Source organism: Podarcis filfolensis (genome assembly GCF_964270895.1).
Source record: "Podarcis filfolensis genome assembly, chromosome: 16".
Classification (NCBI taxonomy): Eukaryota; Metazoa; Chordata; class Lepidosauria; order Squamata; family Lacertidae; genus Podarcis; species Podarcis filfolensis.
In genome coordinates, this window is record NC_139620.1 from 13,609,817 (window position 1) to 13,630,714 (window position 20,898).

The window sequence follows — 20,898 nt, forward strand, 5'->3', positions numbered from 1 at the left end:
GAGCATCTGCTTTGCATGCAGAAAGCCCCAGGTTCAATTCCTGGTATCTCCAGGTAGGGATTTGAAAGAATCCCTGCCCGAAACCCTGGAGATCTGCTGCCAGTCAGTGTAGACAATACTAAGCTAGATGGACTTGGTATAAGGCAGTGTCCTATATTTCAACAGCGTGTGTGTTGTGGTAGAGGAGACATAGTGGTCTAGACGATGGTACAGAATAGAAATGTTTATAGCTATAAATACTGATCACTATCTAGCTGTTTTTTCCTTTAAAAAGCCAATGATTTTGTAAGGGAGATTGCTCATTTCTCCACGATCCTGTCCCAGACTTTGTTCTGAACAAGAATGGGTTGGTCAGGCCATGGAGATCTGTGCTTCCTCCTCCTCTTTCTTGTGCTTATTTCTTCTTCAAATTAAAAATGTGCCACTTCCCCATCGTTTGACAGGAGGTGGGGCTGTCACTCCACGTAGAATTATCTACGACTAAGTATCAGGATTGAATCCTCTGAACCTTTTTATGAATTTGCACATTGTTGAAATGTGGGATGTTGTAAAAACCCAAAACCAATAATGTACATTTGTATCATATATCTATCTATATATATATATACAGAATTATATGTGACTGGGTTTGCTTTTTCATTTTAAAAGACAAACACAAATATGTCTATACGTGTACATTGGTGGAACTCTGTCCTGTACATAGATTCCTTTCTGTTTTGTTAATTCCTGACCCTATGTTGGGTCTTGATGTGATGAGCGCTTTGGAATAAAAGTGAAATATAAAATCAAGGAGATTCAAAGATTCAAGTATTATTCTTTTAAAAAATGGCTGATTTGAGTTTCCTTTCAGCAAGAAAGTCCTGGAGATTTGAGGAGGAGCTGTACATCAGTGGTACAGCATGAGCTTTAACCACAGAAGGGCTGAGATTCAATCGCCAAGCAATGATGTAGCATGGGTGAAATCACAGGGGCAGTTGCCCTGGGTGCAAAATTCATAGGGGCACAAAATTTCAAAAGGAAAAAAAAAGAGAGAAAGCAAAAATAATAAATAAAAAAGAGTGTACCCTCCCCACCACACGGAAAATCCCCCCATGTTCGTGTGGGCGGACTAAGGAGTAGATTTGGGTGACAGTCGGTTGCTTGGGTGCCCTCTGCACGGGCTTTAGAAAGGTACCTGCTCCTGACAAATCCCCCATCCCGCTTTCCACCATGCTTGCTGCTCACAGGGCTCCACAGCTGCCACTCAGGTAGGTCGTCGAGCTATTGCCCTTTGTTCCAGCCTATCAGTGGACAGTGCTGATGATACTTGCCTTGCCCCGTGCACTGGCAACCCATGTATGCAACTAGAGGGAGGACATAGTGGAGGGTTATGAAAATTATATGGGCCGGGTGGGGGGAAGCTTTTCTCCCTTTCCCATAATTCCAGAACTGGGGGGGGGGCACCTTGTGAAAATGATTGGCAGAAAGTTCAGGGCAGAGAAAAGGAAGTCTTTCTTCACACCACACCGTTTGCTGATGGTACTCACTGCCACAAGATGGGCCTCTAGCTGAAGATGGCTTATAAAAGGTTTTAAGTAAATGCATGGAGACACGGGCTATTGGTGGCTACTGGTCACGATGGCTGCAAGCTATCCTCAGGATCAGAGGTACCGGTAGTTACTGTGCATCAGCAGCAGTAGCTAATGCTGTCGCTCTCACGCCGTGCTTGTGGACCTCCGTGGGCATTTGGCTAGCTGCTGCATTGAAGCAGACTGCTGTACTAGGCGGACCACGCATCTAATTGAGCCGGGCCCCTCTTGTATCCTCAGGGCGTAAAGTCCAGTACGTTCTTGAGAAACATGCTGGAAATCACCTATAGTTCCTCTGCAGGAGGAATGGTTTGCCAATGTGTGGAACACGCCTTTAGCTGAACACCTGGCCAGACATAAGACATGCAGTCTGGGGTCAAGCCCAGTGATACAATTTTGATGCAAACCGGTCTCCATTTCTTATTACGTAAATAGGGAGAGTCATATAAGTGCTCCTCCTACGACTCACACCTCATTATCCTTGGGCATCTTAAAAACTTGGCTATATGTAACTGCAGCTCTGTAATGTATTTTTTTATACTGGAGATGCTCCATGTATGGTGGTTATGTCTTATCTTGTACAAGTGTTTATGATAAATCAATAGCAAATTTAAAAGAAGAAGAACAACCTGAGCTGAAAGTGTCCCACCCCCTTCTTCTGCTCCTGCCCTCCTCCTTTGCATAATAGGGCCTCTTAGTGCCCTCTGCTGGGTTAGAGAAGGACTTTGCAAGGAGTCACAGCCTCCCAGCCATCACCTCTTGGCGGGAACTTAAACGGAAACCTCGAGAAGAACAGAAGAACTTCCCTTTCTCACTCACAGCAGCTGTGGCTGTGGCATGCAGAGCGCCATTACCAAGGAATCATGCTGAACGGTGAGATACATTGCTTTGTTTAGCCCTGCCTTCCAGAAGTGACAAAAGTAAGTGTGTAAATAACCTCATTTCAGCTTGTTTTAAATTGTGCAACTTGTTTCATAATTGCATAGTTCCGTTCTCCTGCAGTAGCAATAATAATAATAATAATAATAATAATAATAATAATAATAATAATAATTTATTTGTACCTCGCCCATCTGGCTGGGTTTCCTCAGCCACTCTGGGCGGATTCCCACAGAGACCAAAAATACACTAAAATGTCACACAACTTCCCTGAACAGGGCTGCCTTAAGATGTCTTCTGAATGTCAGGTAGTTGATTATCTCTTTGACATCTGAAGGGAGGGCGTACCACAGGGCGGGCGCCACTACCGAGAAGGCCCTCTGCCTGGTTCCCTGTAGCTTTGCTTCTTGCAGCGAGGGAACTGCCAGAAGGCCCTCGGCGCTGGACCTCAGCGTCTGGGCAGAACAATGGGGGTGGAGACGCTCCTTCAGGTCTACTGGGCCGAGGCCATTTAGGGCTGTAAAGGTCAGCACCAACACTTTGAATTGTGCTCCGAAACGTACTGGGAGCCAACGTAGGTCTTTCAAGACTGGTGTTATGTGGTCTCAGCGGCAAAAACTGGAGCTAAGCCTGGCTACCTGCAACTGAAACAACCACAGACTCTTTCCATGCTTAACCCTGCTCCATTTCCTTCTCCTTCCTCTGTTCCTTCATGCGCGCCAGACTTCTGATTGTAAGATCCTCAGGGCAGAGGCCACCTGCCTCCTTGTACTCTGCACTTGCTGCACTGATGGCATGCCCAGAGGGGACCAGGATGGCATGAGCGGTTCTGGGAACGAAATCCTATAAGGATTGGTTAAAAGAGCAGGGCATGGTTAGCCTGAGGGAGAATAAGTGCCTAACCCCAGAAGAGCCTGACGGCTGGATCTAGTCCAGCATCCTGTTCTCACGGTGGCCAACCAGACACCCTACTGGGGAAACCTAAAAGGAGGACCCCAGCAGCACAACAGCAATTCTCCACCCCTGTGAGTCCCAGCAACTGGTATTTCCTCAAAGAATCCTGGGAACTGTAGTGCACCCCTCACTTTCCAGCACCCTTAGCAAAGTATGGTTCCCAGGATTCTTGGAGCAGGGTAGGTTTAAATGCATAGTGTGTTCACAGTCATAGAGTGCCCCCCACCCAGAACTGTGGAAATGGTAAGTAGCAGCCAAGAGCTCAGCAGCGGAAAGGCCAGGGCAGGGGTCAGTGCAATGAGGGGCTCAGATGCAAAGACTCCTATGAACATATTAATATTACATTGTGGTGTAAAAGACTCGCCAAGGGGTGAGGATTGGGGAAGGATGGCGAGTTCCAGCCTGTTCTCCATAAGAAAGTAGGCTTGCAGTATCCGGGGCCGGCCCACCCATGAGGCAAGGTGAGGTGATTGCCTCAGGCGGCAGGATTCACAAGGGCAGCAGATCCTGATGTAGCTTTTTCTTTTCCCCACCCCTTTGTTCCTGGTGTAGAACTTCCTTCACCCCTTCTTCCACGGCAGGGAGGGTGCGTGTGCCATTTTGGGGTCCGCCTCAGGTGCCAAAATGTATTGAGCTGGCCCTGGTAGGATCAGCTCTAAAAGCCCACAGAGCTCCCACATCCAGTTTCCCATAGATGCCACTGAGAAGGCCAGAAACAGGGTGTGAAGGCAACAGCGCTCTGTCCATCGTCTGTCTCCACAGGCCTTTAAGGGAAGAGTGCGGCTGGACACGGAAGTTCCATTTAGATTTGCTACGGGAATCCATGCTCTAGTAACATTGGGCTTAGACTGCTGTAATGCACTCCACGGAGGGCTGCCCTTGAGGGCTGCCCAGAACCTTCAGCTATTTTGGAACACGCCCACCAGAGTGCTGACATTTGCGTGGACTTGTATGACACCAATTCTCAACGACAAAAGACCACAGTTTGGCACGCAAATCACTCTGATTCAACTTGTGAATTGTGATGTCAACATTTAGGTTTCTTAAAATTTTCAATTTCGGGCCCATCCAGATTTTCCTTTGCCATTTTTAAATTAGCTTTTATTAAAGCTTTCACCGTGTCGCAAAACAAACAAATAAACAAGGAAAAGGACATATGGCATCTCCATTTTTCCGATTCATAGTCTTCTTTTTTTTACAGTTTGCCACCCATTCAGTCACGTCAAGTGCTGATTCTCTGAGCTTTGAGAAACGGCACTGAAGATCTGAAATAAAAGTAAAATATTGCCTGGAACAGATAAGATGCAACAAAAGCGAATCTGTGTAAAAAATGCGCCCCTCAAAATTCAGCGCTGCGACCCAGATAGGCAGCTGCCGGGTTGGCCTAACTGCTAGCGCCGGCCCTGCTGGTGACAACTGGAAAGGCCCATTTCCCCCAGAAATCCGCTTTGCTCCGTCGGCCGCCTCATCCCCCCATTTCCCCCCTTTGGTCTCTGCCTGCCGGTTGGCTCCGCCGGCCATTCTCAGGGTGCCGGCGGACAGGCAGACCGAGAGGGGGTGGGGAGAGGCGGCCTCTTTCCCAGGCGCGCTCCTGTACGCAGACTCCGAGCGACGGCGGCAGAGAGGCTCGCCTGTTTCGCCGGCACCTCCAGCCTCATGGAGGCTAGGCCAGGCAGCGGCGGCAGCAAGCAGCGCCGCCCTCGGGGGCTGGAGCTCCGCAGAGGCAGGTGAGCCTCGGCGCCCCTTGGAGCGCCCAGCCCGCAGCGGCCCCGAGCGCCGCGAAGAGGTCCGGGGGTGCCGGAACGGGAGGAAGGATGCGCGAGCGTGCTCCCATGATCCGAAGCGAAGTGACTCTGTATTGCATAGGAATATGACCCTTCCGAACTCAAGGTAGGGCCTCTGGAAAAGGATGGCTTAAGAAGAAGATTTCGAGGGCCTGGGGGTGGGGGAGACGAAAACAGGTGCAGGGGCTCAAGCCTAGCTTCTTTTTAAAAAATGCCTTTTCTAGAGATCAGTCAGAGACCGGGGGGGGGGGGGACATTTTCAACATCAGGGTGCAGTTTTAGAGCAAATAAGCACACAGGACTTTATCGTGGTCCGTGTAGCTCTGTACTGTTTACACTGACTGGCAGCAGCTGTCCAAGGTTTCAGGTGGGGGGACATTCCTAGCCCAGCCTGGAGATGCTGGGGATTGGACCTGGGGGGGGGGCAATCTGCTTGCAAGGCAGATGCTCTACTACTAAGTGACTAGCAAGAAGCAGCTGTGCCCCTGAACTTGTGCAGAGCGCCTTCCCTAGCGCAGCCTGTATCTTTCCTACACCTAGGATGGGAGGGGGAAGATTGCCAGGTGTTGAACCTGTTTTTCAAAACTGACCCTTCCAAACTTTCTCTCTGGGCCACCAGAGGTTATTTGGTGGAATCCCAGGCACCAGAAACCACAGGAGGGGAGAGTGCTCTTGTGTTCGAATCCTGCTTTCAGGTTTCCCATAAGTACTTGGCTGAACCCTGTGAGAGCAGGATGCTGGACTAGATGGGCCAGCAGGCTCTTCTCGTGTTATTATGGTCTTTTGACCCCTGAACTGTGAGCCAGTTCATAAGAAGAGGCTGGCTGCTGCATTAGTCCACACCTCCAACAACGGACATTCAGAGGCACACTGCACAGTGTTGGTAGAACATAGCCATTGTGGCTCATGCCCATTGATAGCTCTGTCCTCCAAGAATTTGGGAAATACTCTTAAAGCTACCCAAGGCGTGGGAGGGCAGCATTCTCATCTAAGCAACCACCTCATCTCAGCCGAAAACTACAGGGAGACTTCTGACCTAGATCAAGCCTGGCTGACTCTTTGCATCTCCCTCTTGGTTAGACAGAACTAGGATCTTTCCTTTCAAGAACTTACTTCCTGCAATAAACGTAGCTTTCTTATTGCCCCAAATTCAGAGTCCTGGTGTGATTATGTGCAAGGTAAAGAGTGATGCCTCAGCTGGGCTCCTGTATTCCTGTATTCTGTTCGACTTCCTAGTGCTTTAACTGCCCAATGCCGACAGATGCTAAACCAGAACAGGAGAATAAACTTGTAGAAAACAAAGGCAAAAAGGCAGACCAAAAAAAAATGGCTTGATTTTAGTTCATATGCTATAAAAAAGCACAAATTTTGACCTCCTGTGACCTGTGGACAATTATTGACAGATACATTTATTTGGTGCTTGATATGTGGTGGAATTAACTTTTTTCTTTTCTTTCTTGGACATATTTCTGAGACTGTTCCAGGGGGAGGGGGAAATATTATTTGTTTCCTTTGTTCCTTGCCTTGTATTACCTGTGAAAGATAAACGAACACTTAATTTAAAAAAAAACTGCAGAGGGGGTGGAATTTGAGAGGAGGAGGGTAACCAGAGGCCATTGTCAACAAAAGCATTTGCAAGGGTGAAAACCTCCCATGGCCTTTGACCAGGCCTTTGCAAATTCCTGATTGGGCAATCCCAAATCTTGTTCGAAGTGTATAATGTGGTGACTAACAGGCCTTACCTGAGCAGTCGGCTGAAGTTTTTGGAGGGGGTGATAGCAATGTGAGTAGGCTCTCTGTGTGTGTGTCTGTATGTAAAAACAACAATTCCCTTAATATCTTTTCCCAGGGTGAATTCCAGTCTGTGCATCTGGATTTAAGAGGTTATGCTTATTCCGTTTACTTCCTTATTTTTCTTGTTGCAAAATAACCAGGAATTTACATTAACTCTTTAACGCCTATTTGGGGCTTGAAGTTTTGGAAGGAAGAACCAGATTATTCTGTTTCGTACTGGATTGCTTGTTGTTGCTTTTTTTAAAAAAAGCAAGTTAAAATGTATACATTTTTTGGCTAAAATGACCCCTAGAGTACTGTAGAAATATGTCTATAATGTATCTATTTAAGTTGTTTTAAAATCGGGAGAAAACCAGGTAAAACTAGCATGCAAATAACAATTATTATTATTATTATTATTATTTATTAAATTACAATCACAAATGTCCAGCATTAGATATAATAATAACCCAGCTTTCCCTAACCTGGGTGCCTTCCAGATGTTTTGGACTACAACTCCCATCAGCCCCAGCGATCACACTTTTGCTGGCTGGGTCTGATGGGTGTTGTAGACCATTAGGTCTGGAAAACACCACCTTGGCAAATGCTGTAATGGCAGATTCCCTTCCATTTTACACACTTCCACACTAGTGCTTAAATTCTTTGCCCCGCAAGCCCAGGCACTGAGGAGGGGCAGGGTCCAACTCTGCACATTCTCAGAGACACTCTCGCCTTTGTCATTGCTACACATTTTGCAGGGCTTATCCTGGTATTCAGAACAGACCTGAGGCCTTGGAACATAAGACGAGCCCTGAAGTTGGGTCGGGCCAAAGGCCTATGCAGTTTTCCAGGATGCCTGTTTGGGCCTGAACTAGGACCGATTCAGTGCTGTGGGTCAGTTGTCTTTCCTCCTTTGTCAATCTTTGAATGCTTTGTGTCTATTCCTGCAGAGTGTGAAGCAGTAATAAAGAGGAGAGTGTCTCTGAGCATGTGCAAGAGTAAGACAACAACTCAAATGGAGGCCAAGAGTGTCCTCAAGCCTCTCCCTTCTGTTTTGTGGCTTGAGGACACTCTTGGCCTCCATTTGAGTTGTTGAAGGCGCGGGCAGGATAACAGTTGTAGGGCTTCATCTGACTCCGCCTTAGAGCCATAGCTCAGTGGGTTAGAGAGTAGTCCTGATATGGCTAAGGTTGCAGATTCGATCCTTAATGTGGGACAGCTGCATATTCCTGCATTGCAGGGGGCTGGTCTCGGACACCTTCCAACTCGACAGTTATATGATCAAGGCAGAATATAGGAAGTAGTAACAGAAAAAGAGTGCCTCTGGGAGCATGCAGAGTGCATTTCTCTCATTAGGGAATCTCAGGCCCAAGGGCTAAATTTGACCCTGCAGCCTTCCCTATTGGGCCTTTCAAATTCATGGCCCTCACTGGCCTCGACTGTGTTTGCTTGTCTGCAAAATGTCCTTGAACTCTGAGAATGCGTCTCCTGAGCCTGGATGGAGGACAGAGAGGGGTGTGCACAGAAGGGTAAAATTCGCATTTGTTGCTTTGCACACTTTTGCCTCTGGCCCTGCCAACTGCTGGCATGTCGCCATTGGGCTGGAAAAGACTCCCTACCTCTGCAGCAGTGAGCGGTTGCATCTGATCCACACATGTCACGAGAGCAGGGAAGCGGGCATCTCAGCCGTTCCCTGGGACCACTGGTCTGGGGATCTTTCTCTTGCAGGGTGAGGCAGGGTCCTGTCAACCCTTGGGGTGCTTTATTGTGCTTTTTTTGCACAGATCTGGGGTGTGCAGTTCCTCCTGCCTTTCATTGCTTTTTCAAATCCCCTCTTTGAAAGCTGGAGTTCTCAGAACTCCCGAACGCTTGAGATGGGCATAATCTGAGTTTATTAGCTTTTTCGTCCTTCGTGGATGGAGGCAGAGTTTTCCCTTCTGTTACGACTTTTTTCAATTCCCTTTCAGGTGCAGCTGTGCTTTGACAGGGGCCAGACTTCTGCCACTGTTCCTGCCTCCCGCTTAGGGGGTGTAACTGGTTCCCAATGGCCTCTCAGGGGACCCCCAAGGACTCGTAAGTATCAAAGCCCCGTGAGATCTGACTTGGGGAGAATATACTTTGAAAAGAGCTGGGATAATAAGCATCTTAACCCTCAGAACCACTTGCAGAGACTGAAACGTGAGAATAATACCTGGGATGCCTTTGAGCATATTGCTTCCTGAGCCTTTTGGGTAGGGATTTTGTAACATACACAAGAGTCCCGAACGTGACACCCCCTCATGGATGAGTTACTGTTTTTCATGTTAGAGGGTGGTTTATTTATTTGTTGTTGAGTTAAACAGAATCCCTTCTCAAGCAGAGGTTGCTCATGGGCCTGTGGGGTGTAGTCGAGTGTGGTGGGCCAGAGTGGGGAGAGCTCTGGGTTCAAAATCCATGAAGCTTTTCTTTGGCCCACCATGGCTTAAAAGTAAAGGGACCCCTGACCATTAGGTCCAGTCGTGACCGACTCTGGGGTTGTGGCGCTCATCTCGCTTTATTGGCCGAGGGAGCCGACGTACAGCCTCTGGGTCATGTGGCCAGCATGACTAAGCCGCTTCTGGTGAACCAGAGCAGCGCACGGAAACGCCGTTTACCTTCCCGCCGGAGCGGTACCTATTTATCTACTTGCACTTTGACGTGCTTTTGAACTGCTAGGTTGGCAGGAGCAGGGACCAAGCAACGGGAGCTCACCCCGTCGCGGGGATTCGAACCGCCAACCTTCTGATTGGCAAGTCCTAGGCTCTGTGGTTTAACCCACAGCGCCACCCGTGTCCTTCATCATGGCTTATGGGAAGGATAAAATGGGATGATCTCATGAGCTTCTTAGGGGATTTGTAGGGTACAAAGGTGGTTAAAAAAACACCTGAGTGTCTGACTAGGACCTGAGAAACCAGGGTTCAAATCCCCACTTGGCCACAAAGCTCACTGGGTGACCCTGGGTCAATCACTTCCTCTCAGCCTAACCTACCTCACAGGGTTGTTGTGGGGATTTAATAAGGAGGAGGAGAACAATATACATGACCTTGAACTCCCTGGAGAAAAAAGGTGGGATATAAATGCAATAAAAAATAATAAATTTGCCGTGTTTGCAGAACTGCAATGAACCTTAGAAACATAGTTAGAAGAAGAAGAAGAAGAAGAGTTTGGATTTGATATCCTGCCTTTCACTCCCCTTCAGGAGTCTCAAAGCGGCTAACATTCTCCTTTCCCTTCCTCCCCCACAACAAACACTCTGTGAGGTGAGTGGGGCTGAGAGACTTCAAAGGAGTGTGACTGGCCCAAGGTCACCCAGCAGCTGCATGTGGAGGAGCAGAGACTCGAACCCGGTTCCCCAGATTACAAGACTACTGCTCTTAACCACTACACCACACTGGCTCTTGAAAGCAGTTGAAAGCAGGTACATCCAGGTTTTTTTCCTTTAATTTTTTTTGGGGCCCCCAAGAGAGTGGGGCCCTAAGCTATAGCTTGCTTAGCTTATACGTAAATCTGGAACTGTTCATATGCCACCCATCTGACCAGGTTGCTCCATGCACTCTGGGTGGCTCTCAACAAAATATTAAAAACACAATTTCGTTATACAGAGTATAGCCGTTGAAATGAATGGACCTAAGTCAGTCATGCCCACTGATTTCAATCAAGGGTCCCTCTAGATGTTGCTTTTATTGCACACTCTTGATGGTATCGGTGCAGTGAGACACAACCTCACTTTTCAGTACTGTTTGCACCTGCCAGCGTGGGCCAGCATTCAGGAAGGATGGGATTTAAAGCCCAGAGATATTTGGAGGGCTGCAGGTTCCCCCACCCCCACTCCTGGATGAATACAATGAATCCGCGGTGCATTCCACCAGAATCTGCCCAGTGGCATGGATGGGGAAGGGTGGAGCGGGACCAAAGGGGCAGAAGAATGAAAATCCGCAAACCTCAATTAGGAACGGTTGAGGGAGTTGGGTAGGTTTAGCTTGGAGGCGAGGAGACTGAGAGCTGATACAATAACCATCTTCAAGTATCTGGAGGATGTTGTCACATGGAAGACAGAGCAAGCTTGCTTTGAGCTGCGCTGGAGGGTAGGACTCAAACCAAAGGATTCAAATGACAAGCAAGGAGGTTCCAGTTAAACATTAGGAACATTTCTGAGGGTAAGAGCTGCTTGACAGCGGAAGGTGGTGGCCTCTCCTTCATTGATGATTTTTAAGCAGAGGTTGGATGGCCACGTGTCAGGGATTATTTAGCTGTGATTCCTGCATTGCAGGGGGTTGGACTAGATGATTCTTGGGGGACCCTTCCAAACCAGTGCCAGATTTACATATAAACTAAACAAGCTATAGCTTAGGGCCCCACTCTCTTGGGGACCCCAGAAAAATTTAAAGGGGAAAAAACCACTGGGTGTACATTTCCAAAATATAAGAGAAAAAGCATATTTTGTTTTGTGCAAATGGCTTTAGATACCTATTAGGTCCTATAAATTACCATATAGCATATATTCAACAACAAAAACAGTGACAATTTGTTGTTGACAAAGGACAGCTGGACATATAAAGGGTCCCATTACCATCAGTAGCTTAGGGCCTTATTAAACCTAAATCCGGCCCTGCATATGAATAATAAAAATCATTATGAGTTAGTTAGTTAGTTGGATGCAGCCCGTTATTTCTGCTCTGCACCTAACACATTTTTTTCATTAACTCCAAATTGGACCAGTTGTATAAGCCTCACCTCCCCAGTTGTTTTCAGTTACAAAATGCAGCTGCCTAGGTGTGCCTTCTTGGGTTTCCTTCTCCGCATACTCAGGTATGTGTTTGGGGAGGGAATGGAATGTTTCACACCTGGATTAGTCAAGTTGCACGAGTTACTTACGGTATAAGGATTAGAAGTGTTGAGTTTCCAGTTTTCTGGGCAGGTGCACAGATTTCCTTTAGGTATCCTATTCCCCTCCCCGGTGCTGCCACAAGTGCACTGGCGAATTAAATCTTCCACTTCCCTTCTTTTAAGAAACAAAACAAAACAGCAAACAAAGGAATCGGTTCCTCAAAACCTGATTTTCCTGTCCAGAAATGAGCACGGGGGTGGGAACGCTTTCTTCTTGGCGCTGTGCTCCGTTTGTGTGCCTGGTGGGGGAGGGATAAGAAGATGGGGTGGTAAATAGATTAGCAGGGAGAAGGGCAGAAACTGCTGCCAGGCAAGGCCTTGTCGTGTAGACATGCCTTCGGCTTATTAGATTAAATCTGTCGCTCTCTTTCTCTCTCTGCTTCAGATCCAGCCTTTGGTAACCTGGGGCGCTCAAGACACTTTGGACTACAGCTTCAGTCAGCACCAGTGATGGGAGTTGTGGTCCAAAATTTCAGGAGGCAGGGGTGGGAGAAACCGTCAGTTTCCTTTGCCCATTTTGCCCATGTGGAGTTTCCGCCTCAGTTGTCATGTTGGTGGTTGGAAGCCCTCGTGAAAATTCATGAGCGTATTTCTGTAGGCAGTTTTGCCTAACAAGAGACATTTTTGCAAAGCCGTTTCCCCTAACCTATTGCATTTGGGCATTATATTTAGATACGCACGTTAATGCACATTTGTATGCGCTTTTCTGCACACATGGCTGGGGAACTGCGCTGCAAAATTGTGAAGATTGCAGATTTCAAAGCAAAGCTGTATTTTGGTTCTTGCATTGCTCCAGAAACCCCAAAAGCAGGACCTGACCACCCTTTTGACTTCCCCTGATCTCCCTCACCTAGTGTCACTTTGAGCTGTTGTAGGATACTCAAAGGGTGGTTAGGCCCAGCCGCCCAGCCCTACTCTGAGCACTGTGACCACAGTTATACAGTGTTCTCATGGAGGGGAAGCATTGCAGGATGTTACCGGCGGGCTTGGATTGTGGTATTTATGACCCACCCGCCTGGCCTGAATTGCTTTTGACTCCTTTTTGAGAGGGAGGGAACGTAGTACAGTGGTAGAATGCTTGCTCTGCTTACAGAAAGTCCCACGTTCAATTGCCAGCATCTCCAGTTAAAAGGGATCAAGAGACAGGTGGCGGTTGCCTGAGACCATGGAGAGCTGTTGCCAGTCAGAGCAGGCAGTACTGAACCTGATCTAGCCCTGATTTTTCAGAATCTTGAGGGCTAGAATCTTTATTACTCTGTTTTAAGCAGGACTGTAACTCAACGTTAAGACTGCTTGCTATGCAATCGGGGCACCTTCAGTTAGGAAGGATCAGGATTAGCAGGTAGTTGGTGATGGGGGAAGCCCCCCTTGCTGGCTGAGACACTGCTGGCTGAGACACTGAGATCTGTTGCCAGTCAGAGCAGACAATACTGCGCTAGATGGACGAGTGTCCTGAATTGCTCACAGCTGCATCTGTTTAATGGCTGCTTCTCCTCTCCAAATCCCCAGGTTCCATTGTGTGGGGATCATCTTCTTCCTCCTTGGCCTGGGAACTCTCCTGCCCTGGAACTTCTTCATCACGGCCATACCGGTGGGTCCTTTGCTTCAGGCACCTTCTTCTCTGGGCATCCGGGGGCAGGGGGAACGTTTCCAGGGCTGAGCCCCAGGACAGGGTTGGGATATGAATACTGTGGATGCTCAGAGAGGATATCTTTATTAGATATTATCCTTCCTCCTTCACTTTTGTGAGTTCAGCAGAATGCATCCTTTTGCAGATTAACAGGGAAGTTTGGATAGGCTAGTTTTAGCCTTTTGAGTTTAAGTAATGCAATATGCTTTAAGGCAGACTGCCTTCTCCCTTGTATTTCCTCATTTTCTATCCCTTAAAATAACAACCACACAAACAGTCTTGTAAAAGGTAAAAAAAGAAAACATTTACTCACTCAGAATACTTTTTGAAGAGTTAACAGATACAGCAGCTTTGTCCGGGTAGACTTAACATGGTAATTCAGTAACAAAGACATACCGGTACTTAGGTCTAGCTTAGCAGATGTTCTTATGTTGCTGGCATGGTGGAAAGAGATAGGAAGAGTAAGAGAGGGTGCCCAGGCAGAGTGGGAGCATCTCTCACAGAAACCTCTCTAGGAAACTTGCAGGAAGACTCTGTGAGCTTCATCTCCTGCCATGTGCCTATCTAGCAAAACATGAATCGTTGGCTTGACTGCACGTGGTTAAATATCCCATGTGCAGCTCACACCAGGAATCATCGCCCTTGTTGCACACTCACTTCTTTGCATTTCTTGCTCTTCAAAATAAGAGGAAACTCTGAATCCAGCTCCGCTCTAAGGCCGTTTCCCCAGGATGAATTAGGCTGCATCCCTGGATCCCACTTAACCTGGGAGCAGGAACGGAAAGGATAGTCTCCGTTTCACACGGATGAGTTCATTCACAAGACCTTTCCATCCCATTCTGGCATCAGTCCATAAATTGTTTGTTAAAAAACAGCACCTGCACAAATATACGGATTGCTCTTTGCCTATCCGACCCTGCAGTTCCACCTTTGGGGTGCTCAGGAGGAGGAAGAGAGGAAAAGGAAGCCCCATTGTGCTGGTGGCATGCAGTGATGGAGGCGGTTTGTGATGGCAGCATGGCTTCCTGTTGTTTGGTGCTTTGAGGAAACAGGTCGAGTTTTGGGCTTAGCTCACCCTAGCCAGCCCTGGAACTTCCATCGATTGCATAGCATGGCAGGGATAAGCAAGGTGCAGTAGAGCATGTGCAAAGTGTCCTTGCACCTCAATTAGCCTGCACACATGTGGGTTGAGAGGGGAAGAGCTTTAATGGTCCAACAATGAGTGTTGTATTTTTATCCTGTGAACCACCCTGCGATCTTGTGATGAAAGGGGGTATATAAATACCTAATAAATAACAACGGTGTAGGGCAAGTCTGAGTCCCAGCCCCTCTCTTCCTGGGGAATTAAACACACAGACACCGTTCAAACAGAGTATAACCTTCTTTTCAGTATTTTCAGTCTCGGCTCATTGTGGGGAACTGCTCAGCTGGCAAGGAGGAGGATGGGAACTGGACAGGCCTGGGACTTGAACCCTCATCCCACTGCAGTGACGACTTTAACTTCAGCAACTGGCTGGCTCTTCTTTCCCAGCTGCCTCTGCTCCTCTTCACCCTTCTCAACTCCCTCCTCTACCAATGGTGAGCTTCCTGCTCCTCCATCTTGGCCCTGATCCCATGCCCAAGACGGGTGTTGCCCACCTCTGTCTCCACACTCTCCCAGGTTCCCTTTCTGGAAGCGTAATCTCCAGATTCCCAGCTTTCATTTAAAAGAAGGAAAAGCAAGTGTCTGTAGAACCTGAGACGTGAGGCAAAATGTACAGGCCTGCTTCCCCCTTCCACTGTTTGACTTTGCCCCCACCTATGTGTCCAAAGTGTTCCCTATAAACTGCGCTATAAGGGGTCAGTCACAACAAAGCCTTGATTGTGCTTGCAGCAGCCCTGTGAGGTAGGCCCGCTGTTGGTTCCATAGTACATATGGAGAGTTGAGGCAGAGAGACCAGAAACTTGCTTTGTTTTGAGGGCCGCCGCTCACTGGTAGAACATCTGCTTTGCATGCAGCAGGTTCTGGGCTCAATCCCCAGCATCCCCAGGTAGGGCTGGGAGTGTCCTCCACTGAAACCCCGAAGACCCACTGCCAGTCTGTTTAGACAATACTGAGCTAGGACCAACGGCCTGACTCTGTATAAGTCAGCTTCCTACTTAAATCAGCCCTTTATTCAGGACCATGTGGACCAGAAACTTACTTCCTTCTGAGACGAAGGGTCATAGATCCATGGTGGAGCCTCTGCTTTGCATGCAGGAGGTTCCCAGTTCAATTCCCGGCATCAGTGTTGAATCCCAGAATTGTATTGTTGGAAGGGACCCCAAGGGTCCTCTAGTCCAGGAATCTCAGCTAAGACATCCATGACAGGTGGCCATCCAGCCTATGCTTAAAGAACTCCAGTGAAGGAGAGTCCACAACCTCCAGAGGCAGTCTGTTCCACTGCCAACAGCTCTTAAAGGTAAAGGGACCCCTGACCATTAGGTCCAGTCGTGGCCGACTCTGGGATTGCGGCGCTCATCTCGCTTTATTGGCCGAGAGAGCCGGCATACAGCTTCTGGGTCATGTGGCTAGCATGACTAAGCCGCTTCTGGCGAACCAGAGCAGCGCACGGAAACGCTGTTTACCTTCCTGCTGGAGCGGTACCTATTTATCTACTTGCACTTTGACATGCTTTCGAACTGCTAGGTTGGCAGGAGCTGGGACCGAGCAACGGGAGCTCACCCCGTCATGGGGATTCGAACCGCTGACCTTCTGATCGGCAAGTCCTAGGCTCTGTGGTTTAACCCACAGTGCCACCCCAATGGCTCTTACGGTCAGGAAATTCTTCCTGATGTATAGCTGGAATCTCCTTTCTTTTAACTTGAAGCCGTGGGTTCAGTTCCCTTCCTTCCCCATATCTCCCAGCTGCTCAGCCCCCTCCAACTCTTATCTAGGCAGCGCAACCTTTAAGCTTTCATCTTTCTCCTTTCTACCCCTGCAAAGCATTCCGGACAAAGTGCGAATCCTGAGCAGCCTGATCGGGATCCTGCTCCTCTTTGTGCTGACTGCCGTCTTGGTCAAGGTGGAGATGCCAGCCCAGAGTTTCTTCTCCATCACCATGGCAAGCGTCTGGTTCATTAACTGTGAGTTCTGCATGGCCTGGGTGGGGCCTGGCTGTCCCTCCCAGAGCAATAACGCCATTGCCGTCTGCTCCCAAGCCCTGCGGCAGATCTGTAACCTCCAGGGTTTGAGTTTGGAGAAGAGAATGACCGAGAGCCAGTCTGGTGTAGCGGTTAGAGAGTCAGTCTAGGGCCAGGGAGACCCAGGTTCAAATCATGCTTGGCCCCAAAACTTTTTGCCAGCTGCTGTCCCTCGGTCTGAACGGCCTCACAGGGTTGTTGTGAGGATAAAACAGGGGTGAGGAGAACCATGGATCTGTGGCTCCGAATTTCTGGGATGAAAGGTGGAGCAGAAGTGTAACTTCGATGTAATTTTAAAAGGCTGAGGGGAAGGGCCGGCATGCTGAAGAGGGGAAAAGACTTGCTGGCTCAGACTGGATCTGATGTGCTTAAATTACAGGAAGGCAGATTGAGGATTAGGATGGTAAGAACAGTTTTATCATCATAATTATAATAATAATTTATTACTTATACTCCACCCATCCGACTGAGATGCCCCAGCCACTCTGGGCGGCTTCTAACAGAATATAAAAGAACACAACGAAACATCAGACATTAAAAAGCTTCCCGACACAGGGCTGCCGTTAGATGTCTACAGAAAGTCGTATAATTGTTTATCTCTCTGTCACCTGATGGGAGGCCATTCCACAGTGAGGGTGCCACTGCCAAGAAGGCCCTCTGCCTGGTTCCCTGTAACTTCACTTTTTGCAGTGAGGGAACTGCCAGAAGGCCCTCGGAGCTGGACCCCAGTGTCTGGGCTGAATTATGGGGGTGGAGATGCTTCTTCAGGTATACAGGGCCAAGGAGCGTCAATTTTACCCAGGCTAGTTTTCTACACAAACCCCTCTTTATCCTCCATCCAGACAAGCAAGAGATCAAGGCCAGGCAAAACACTTGAGGTGCGAATCAGGGCCAGTGAGGGGGTGTGGCTTGGGGAGAGTTCCGAGGGCCAGATAGAGAGACCTGGAGGGCCGCGTTTGAAACCCCTCCCCCCGAGACCTCAGGTTCTCCACCCCTGGACTAAATGGCCTGCAAGTCTCCTTCTAACTCTGTCGTTCCAGGACTGCAATCTAAGAAAAGGTATCCGTTGTTGTGCTGTTGCTGTTCACCCGCCCTTTACCATACAGTCCTAGGACAGGTGACAGCAATTCAAAAATGCCAGTGTCGAAGGCCAGGGTAAAGAGGTGCACCTTGAGCCTGTGACAGAGACTGTCTCCTGAAGATGCTGGACAATGGAGGGAGGAAGTTGCACAACTTGCTCTGGCTGTGAGGAATGATCTCCCCTGAGGGATTGTGGTTCTTAGTGCTTAGGGGAAAGGGGAAGGTCCCCCCCCCCCCAACCATGGTCTTAGTCCCAGTCCTGGGTGTGTGAGCTTATAAGGAAGTAAAATGCCTATGGGGCTATCTGTTTAGCCCATTTTAGTGTTGGCTAAGTTCTAAAATCTTCCTGGATGTTTTAACTGTGTATTGACAAATGTACTTTTTTCTGACTGACGGTCGAATAAAAGGTTGATGATGATGAAGTAAAATGCCACTAAGCATGTTGGCTGCTGACATTCTCGCCCCCCAAACTCCACCTTCTTTCTCTCCTCTCCTCTCTCCAGCCTTCTGCGCCGTCTTGCAAGGCAGCCTCTTTGGGCAACTGGGATCCTTCCCTCAAAGCTACAGCACTCTCTTCCTGAGCGGCCAAGGAATGGCTGGGACCTTCGCAGCCACCGCCATGTTGCTCTCCATGGCCAGTGAGTATCATGAGGAGGATGAGGAGTGGGTGGTCTGGAGAGCAAGTCCTCTGAGGGCCCGTTGGTAAAGTGCTGGGAAGGGGGGGGCGGTTTGCATGGAGAAGAGAAGATCGAGGAGGCCGGGGGGAAAGGAGAACCACCTTCAAATATCTGAAAGGGGTGTCACGTTGAAAATGGCGGCAACCTGTTCTCCGTTGCTCCAGAGGGTCAGTTTAGAACCAAACAGTGGAAATCGCAGGGGAGCAGATTTCTGCTGAACATTAAGACAGAGGTGAGGGATGTCCAGCCTGTCTGTGGGCCTTAATATGCCCCTACCTGTGGGGCAGGTAAAGACATGGAGGGGTCAGGTTTACAGCTGACCACCAGGGCTTCGGAGTGCCCCGCAGGGTGCTTGCAAGCATCAACATTCAGCTGACCATCGGCCCTTTTCAGAGAGCAGCATGAGACACTCTGATGGCTGCCTCAGTTCTGTGCAAGCCCTGATGACCAGCTGGTTGTTGCTGCTTGCAGTGAGCCCCGGACGGTGAAGCCCAATAATCAGCTGGTTTGTTGGCGCTTCAAAATGTCGCACACTGCACTGGACCAAAAGCAGGTCATCTGATGTCGTTGTGGCATCAGGTGATTGGCAGCTGGGCACCCCCACCTCTCCACCTGTCAAACTTGATCTACAGGGGTCGGGGAGAAAACAGTAAGAGGCACCCAGCCGTGCAGCAGGCTGCCTCAGGAAGTGGTGGGCCCCCTTTCAGGAGAGGCATTTTAATAACAGCGACTTCAGATTGCCTGCCTTTGGCTGATTAATGTGGAGCGCCCAGTGGGTCTGAGGCGGAGCTGCTTTGTTGCCCTCCAAAATACCACTTACATTTTATTTATCATCTATTACATTTATGTCCCACCTTTTATCTTCCAAGGACCTCAAGGGGGCTTAAATGCTTCTCCTCCTCAGTACGCCTCACCCTTCTGAGCCCACTTGCCTGTTCATTCCTGCCAAAAGCACACATGCATTCCTTAGGCCCCATGTGAAGTCCCCACTCCGCCCCCAACTGCCCCTTTCTCTGTAGGCTTCTCACTTCTTCATCTCTCTTCCCCACCTCTTTCTTCATTCAGGCCTTTGCCTCTTCCAGGAACAAGAAGAAAGGACCTCTGAGGTGCACCAAGTTATAATTCGTTGGTGTTTTGAATACAACCTGCATCACGGGGGGGAAACGCAGCAATGCTCTGTGTTTTTCTGTGCGCTCTGCTGCGATGTGGCTGTGGCACCCCTTACCCACCCACTCCCCAGCTCAGTCTCATGGCTTGCCCAGCACTCCTGCCTTTAATTCCTCCTTCCTACTAACCCCTCTCCTGTCCCTCACCCCCTCCTATGTGAGAATTCCTTCCTCCTGCATACAGAGTTATCACTTCTCTTTCCAAAACTGTCCCTCACCCTTCTCCACGTTCTGTCTTGAGGCATCTTCACCCCAAACATTTGTGAGCATTCCGTGACATGACAAAAGCTCGACTTGTTATGTACTGAGGTTCTCACCCTGGGCCAGTAAGGGGATACTGTAGATAGTTATGCAAATAAGGGATTGAAAGTGACGTTCAGTGATTGGATAGTTTTAGAAAATTGTTACAGTTACGTTGTACTGGAGCTCTATATAAACAGGCTGACTGAACCCTTCAGTTCAGTTCTGTTCTGGCCTCTGAATAAACAAGAGCTGTTTGAAGAATCGCTGTGTCTTCTGATATGTTCACCCACAACTTAATACGACTGGTGACTGGTGACTGGTGACTGGTAGAGGTTCAGAGGTGACGGGACAGTGTTTAACTGTGGGCTTGTTTGTTTGCATTTATGCCAAGATGCATAGCAGGGTTGTGGGGAAGGAATACGATGCAAGTTCTAGCAACTTACTCCTCACCCCCACGGGCTGTGTCAAAGCCCTGTGAGTCCAGAAGGGGAGCCCAGAAAGCGCTCTCTGTAGGCTGCTCATCCTCATCTCATCGTTCTCTGGCTTTTCAGGTGGCGTGGACGCTCAGACCTCCGCTTTGAGCTATTTTGTCACCCCCTGTGTTGGGACCCTGATCTCAATCATCTGCTATATCTTGCTGCCCCACAAGGTGAGACAAAGCCCTCTCTCCCATACCCTGGTTTTGCAAAATAAGAGGGAGCTCTTTCCACTGGGTTTGAGGAGGAGAGGAAGAGATTTGTAAGCACTGGCATGGTCTAATCCACTTAAAAAGCCAACTGGGCTAAAGCGATGTGGACAATCATGATCTCTTCCCCTGCCCCCTGCACCATGTACACATTTCCTTATTTTCACCTGTTTTGTACAGCAGACAAACTGCTCTCTGGGTGCTTACAGACTAATGCGATCTTCGAGCGGGATTCATTCACACATTCTGACAAATTCAGGTTGCACTATTAAAGTCAATTTGGCACTCCTGTGCAACAAACTCACTCCCCACCCCCTAAAAATCTGACTTCTTCTTTTTGCATTGCATTGCAATGCTGTCTACCCCCACACCACAAATTTGAAATAAATAAA

The 20,898-nt window shown here is 48.7% G+C and overlaps 1 protein-coding gene across 6 annotated transcripts in view; it reads left to right on the forward strand.

Moving 5' to 3' along the window:
- Positions 1 to 2,378: 2,378 nt before the first annotated feature.
- Positions 2,379 to 20,898, forward strand: part of SLC29A2 (solute carrier family 29 member 2) — a 34,839-nt gene continuing 16,319 nt past the window's right edge. For 4 of the 6 annotated variants that reach the window (XR_014542838.1, XR_014542839.1, XR_014542840.1 and 1 more), the window contains exons 1-7: positions 4,625 to 5,291; positions 8,926 to 9,031; positions 13,373 to 13,454; positions 14,884 to 15,071; positions 16,459 to 16,598; positions 18,239 to 18,373; positions 20,373 to 20,470. Coding sequence is in view for 3 of the 6 variants with exons in the window: in XM_083591859.1 (XP_083447985.1) it covers positions 9,003 to 9,031; positions 13,373 to 13,454; positions 14,884 to 15,071; positions 16,459 to 16,598; positions 18,239 to 18,373; positions 20,373 to 20,470 (672 nt within the window). In the remaining 3 variants the exon portion in view is untranslated. Of the gene's footprint in view, positions 2,489 to 4,624; positions 5,292 to 7,207; positions 7,853 to 8,925; positions 9,032 to 13,372; positions 13,455 to 14,883; positions 15,072 to 16,458; positions 16,599 to 18,238; positions 18,374 to 20,372; positions 20,471 to 20,898 lie in introns of those variants that run through there. The other 2 variants (XM_083591860.1, XM_083591861.1) reach the window with 2 other exon arrangements.